We start from the raw sequence: 5,396 nt of genomic DNA, 5'->3' as shown, positions 1-5,396 counted from the left end.
TTGGACTCATTTATTGCACTCTTTGTTCAATCACTAAATTTTTACAACAACGTGAATGTTTTTGTGAGGGAAAAAAAAAAAAAAACTTACATTTTACACGTTCTGAAGAAAATGTGAGTGGTGCTCGCCCTTACAAAACTCGGCACAATGATGCTATTGGTGTTGCAGGTTGTTGCTAGGCCATTCTATGCGGTTGCTATAGTGTTTTGGGTGGTTGCTTACTGTCTAAAGTCAAAAGAGCTCGCCTCCAATTTTCTACAATATTCTGCTCCCTAGATATTGCCCGGGTCCCACTTTCAATGCAAGTCTCTGGGATTTTTGCATCCGTTTTATTGACTGCCAAGTTAAAAGTACACCTCTTCTGGTATCATAAAAGGAATAGTTCACCCAAAAATGAAAATTCTCTTATTCACTTACCCTGTTGACATCCCAGATCTGTATTACTGTCTTTCTTCAGCAAAACACAAATTAAGATTTTTAGAAGATAGATCTCTATCAGGTCCTTATAATGGAAATAAAAGGTGCCAGCACCAAAAGTCATATTTAGGCAGCAATAAAGTAATCCACACGACTCCAATCGATCAATGAATATCTTCTGAAGCAAATCGATACGTTTGTGTAAAAAAAAAAGTTGATAGTTTAAAATGTATTAACTTAAAAAGTGCTTCCTGCCAGCAGCTGACGCGAAGCGTGATGCAAGCGCATCAGCAAGTTCACGCAAGATATCGGAAGTTGTGCTCATTTACAACAGAAGAACGAACATCACACGAGAGTTCACCCATTTCAAACCGCACCAGAAACCTGGATTGAAGTGCAAATTTAGTTAAAAACGTTTTAATTATCGACTTGTTTCTTACATAAACCTGTTTTAGAAGACATTCATTGATCGACTGGAGTCACATGGATTACTTTTATGCTGCCTAAATATGACTTTTGGACCGTCAAAGTGCTGGCACCCATGTACTTATATTATAAGGCCATGACAGAGCTGTCCTCTAAAAATCTTCATTTGTGTTCTGCTGAAGAAAGACAGTCATACACATCTATGGCATTAGCGTAAGTGAATAAGAACTTTCATTTCTGGTTGAACTATTCCTTTAGTGTCCGTAACACACACAGCGAGATGAGTTATGTGCCCACGTTTATAAGAATATTCTGGGTTCAATACAAGTTAAGCTTAATCGGCAGTATTTGTGGCATAATATTGATTACCACAAAAGTTATTTTGACTTGTCCCTCTTTTTCTTAAAAAAAAAAAAAAAAGCAAAAATCTGGGTTCCAGTGATGCACTTACAATGGGGCCAATCCATAAACATTAAAATTCGAAAATACTCACCGTTTCAAAAGGATACAGTGCATCCGGAAAGTATTCACAGCGCTTCACTTTTTCCACATTTTATGTTACAGCCTTATTCCAAAATGGATTAAATTCATTATTTTCCTCAAGTCTACAAACAATACCCCATAATGACAACGTGAAAAAGGTTTGTTTGAAATCTCTGCAAATTAAAAAAAATAAAAATAAATAAAAAACCACCACATGTACATAAGTATTCACAGCCTTTGCTCAGTACTTTGTTGAAGCACCTTTGGCACCAATTACAGCCTCAAGTCTTTTAGAGTATGATGCTACAAGCTTGGCACACATATTTTTGGGCAGTTTCTCCCATTCTTCCTTGCAGGACCTCTCAAGCGCCATCAGGTTGGATGGGGAGCGTCGGTGCACAGCCATTTTCAGATCTCTCCAGAGATGTTCAATCGGGTTCAATTCTGGGCTCTGGCTGGGCCACTCAAGGACATTCACGGAGTTGTCCCGGAGCCACTCCTTTGTTATCTTTGCTGTGTGCTTAGGTTCATCTTACAACAGGACAACGACCCTTCGCCCCAGTCTGAGGTCCAGAGCGCTCTGGAGCAGGTTTTCATCAAGGATGTCTCTGTACATTGCTGCATTCATCTTTCCCTCGATCCTGACTAGTCTCCCAGTTCCTGCCACTGAAAAACATCCCCACAGCATGATGCTGCCACCACCATGCTTCACTGTAGGGATGGTATTGGCCAGGTGATGAGCGGTGCCTGGTTTCCTCCAGACATGACGCTTGTCATTCAGGCCAAAGAGTTCAATCTTTGTTTCTCATGGTCCAAGAGTCCTTCAGGTGCCTTTTGGAAAACTCCAGGTGGGCTGTCATGTGCCTTTTACTGAGGAGTGGCTTCCGTCTGGCCACTCTACCATACAGGCCTGATTGGTGGAGTGCTGCAGAGATGGTTGTTCTTCTGGAAGGTTCTCCTCTCTCCACAGAGAAATGCTGGAGCTGTCAGAGTGACCATCGGGTTCTTGGTCACCTCCCTGACGAAGGCCCTTCTCCCCCAATCGCTCAGTTTGGCCAGGCGGCCAGCTCACGGAAGAATCCTGGTGGTTCTAAACTTCTTCCATTTACGGATGATGGAGGCCACTGTGCTCATTGGGACCTTCAATGCTGCAGAAATTTGTCTGTACCCTTTCCCAGATCTGTGCCTCAATACAATCCTTTCTCGGAGGTCTACAGACAATTCCTTGGACTTCATGGCTTGGTTTGTGCTCTGGCATGCACTGTTAACTGTGGGACCTTATATAGTCAGGTGTGGGCCTTTCCAAATCATGTCCAATCAACTGAATTTACCACTGGTGGACTCCAATCAAGTTGTAGAAACGTCTCAAGGATGATCAGTGGAAACAGGATGCACCTGAGCTCAATTTTGAGTGTCATGGCAAAGGCTGTGAATACTTATGTACGTTATTTATTTATTTATTTATTTCTTCGTTTTTTATTTTTAATAAATTTGCAAAGATTTCAAACAAACTTGTTTCACGTTGTCATTATGTGGTATTGTTTGTAGAATTTTGAGGAAAATAATGAATTTAATCCATTTTGGAATAAGGCTGTAACATAACAAAATGTGGAAAAAGTGAAGCACTGTGAATACTTTCCAGATGCACTGTATCCACAAAACATAAACAATAAGCGTGCTAACACGATTTTAGTGTGATAAAATCGCTTACTAACCTTTTCTGTTATAGCCAATTTTACAACTTCATTGCCGTGACGATGTAACGTCAACAAACCCTAAAACCCTAAAATTACTGTCAAAAAATGTAATTAAAGCGCTCTTTAAACTTTACAATTTGCAGTGCCTCAAATGCTGTCAATTGAGCTTATTTGTATTGAACCCAGAATATTCCTTGGTATAGTTCACCCAAAATTGAAAATTTGGTCATGGAACAACATATAAGTAAATGGTGAGAGAATTTTTATTTTACGGTTAACTACCCCTTTACGTATAGCAATAGCTTGCCTTAGCAAACACCACTAAAATCCACGCTCACTACAGAGAATAAAAGATTAGATTTACTGTACAGGCAAAGAGGTGACTTCCACAAAAGATGTTGAGAACAGGTCATTCAGAAATATAATGCTCAACCCAGACTCATTTCCCAATGTAACCATTTTTATTAGAATTTATTGCAGTCACTATCTAGATTAGGATACAATGACTTTTGTTTAGAGTTTAAAAAACTACCTTCAGCAGATTGTTTAAACTGCCTGGGCAGGTCAGCCTAAAACAACTGACACGCATGTAAGCTAACACTAGAGGGCAATATAAGATAATGGACTACAACACTAGATGTAAAGGAACCTAGTATGTATAAAATAATTTATCACCAGTACAGTATTTTTAACTCTTGCGTGCTCAAGAACATATTTACATTGTCAAAATTTTTGGGTGAACTATTCCTTTAATGTTTGAATACAGATGCCAAACAGTGACCAACTTTGTTTATGACATAGTACAGAGATGATGTGTAATATTTCAATATATGAAATACTGAGATGTTAAACAAGCAATTTAATTGAGTGTAGTCCACCTACACTCACTTAAGAAAATCACATCACAAAAGTTTTTTAAATAATAATTATGTCACTTTCTTCTTCATAATGATTAAAGGGTGTTAAGAATGTGAATAAAAAGAACAGCTCTTCAAAGAAAATGAAAATGTGTTTAATCCTCAGCAATCCACTTCTCAGTCTCTGTGAGCAGTGGCACGTCCGCTCAGATTTCTTTATTCACATTAGTACCACTGGTGAGTGCAGAGTGCCCCCTCTGGCGAGATCACTCCATCGACAGCTGCACACTGTCTGCAGACTGTGTCTGTTGGTCATGTTTACGAGCTGAGAAAGTGAATAAGAAAAGAATTTGAGAACTACATTTCAACTCGTGGGGAAAAGGTGTTAGATTGTCTGTCTCGGGTGCTGAAAATAAACTTTAGGTACAAAAGGCCCCCTGGGGTAAAAGGCACTTTTTATTAGATTTTCTCCCAACACACTAAATAGCATCAAAAACTACCACAGTACTGTCCTTAACACCTTTTTGTCACTATGCACTTCAAAATTGTCCTGATACATGAGGTCATTGTGTGCAATTTCTAAAGATTGATTCTGAGGTCATTTGATAGAATATTTTATTTTATTTTTATCCCCTTTTCTCCCAATTTGGAATGCCCAATTTCCACTACTTAGTAGGTCCTCGTGGTGGCGCGGTTACTCACCTCAATCCGGGTGGTGGTGGAAAAGTCTCAGTTGCCTCCTCTTCTGAGACAGTCAATCCGTGCATCTTACCACGTGGCTCGTTGTGCATGACACCGCGGAGACTTCCAGCATGTGGAGGCTCATGCTACTCTCCGCGATCCACGCACAACTTACCACACGCCCCATTGAGAGCGAGAACCTCTAATCGCAACCACGAGGAGGTTACCCCATGTGACTCTACCCTCCCTAGCAACTGGGCCAATTTGGTTGCTTAGGAGACCTGGCTGGAGTCACTCAGCACGCCCTAGATTCAAACTCATGACTCCAGGGGTGGTAGTCAGCGTCACTACCCCCATTTGATTTAATATTTTATCATTTTTAAAATGTTGCAAATTTATGAAAATCCCTGAAATTATCACATTTATTTTGAGACAGAATACTTGTTTGTTATTTTCAAAGTTTTGTTCAAGGTCATTCAATTACAAGTTTTTAAATGCCTGTCCAATTAGTGAATGGAGAGTATTTGAGGTAAAAAGCCCCCCGTTGCAGGTGCTAAATGCCCCCATAAAACACATTAGATAGATGCAGTACTTATAGATTTGTTCTGAATAATGTTCAAAGTTGGCTCACATTGACTGATCCAATCACAATGGAGATTTATTTTGTGTACAGAATGGTTGAGATGTTATGAAATGCCAAATGTGATTGAAATTAACAAGAAATTGTGCACCCTTTTAGTTATTCTGAATAAGCATTATCTTTATTTGTTACTCAAAAAACGTATCTTGCTGTCACAAAAGTATTTGCATAAGTTGACAAATTTTGCCCTATAAC

The 5,396-nt window shown here is 39.5% G+C and overlaps 1 protein-coding gene across 1 annotated transcript in view; it reads right to left on the bottom strand.

The window, feature by feature from the left end:
• Positions 1-3,752: 3,752 nt before the first annotated feature.
• Positions 3,753-5,396, bottom strand: part of smim19 (small integral membrane protein 19) — a 5,130-nt gene continuing 3,486 nt past the window's right edge. Inside the window, exon 3 of the mRNA XM_051650299.1 lies at positions 3,753-4,205. Coding sequence (XP_051506259.1) covers positions 4,147-4,205 — 59 coding nt within the window. The 3' untranslated portion in view covers positions 3,753-4,146. The remainder of the gene's footprint in view (positions 4,206-5,396) is intronic.

Source organism: Myxocyprinus asiaticus, chromosome 22, assembly GCF_019703515.2.
Source record: "Myxocyprinus asiaticus isolate MX2 ecotype Aquarium Trade chromosome 22, UBuf_Myxa_2, whole genome shotgun sequence".
Lineage (NCBI taxonomy): Eukaryota > Metazoa > Chordata > Actinopteri > Cypriniformes > Catostomidae > Myxocyprinus > Myxocyprinus asiaticus.
The sequence above is the reverse complement of the archived record's forward strand: the minus strand, read 5'-3'. Positions and strand labels throughout refer to the sequence as shown.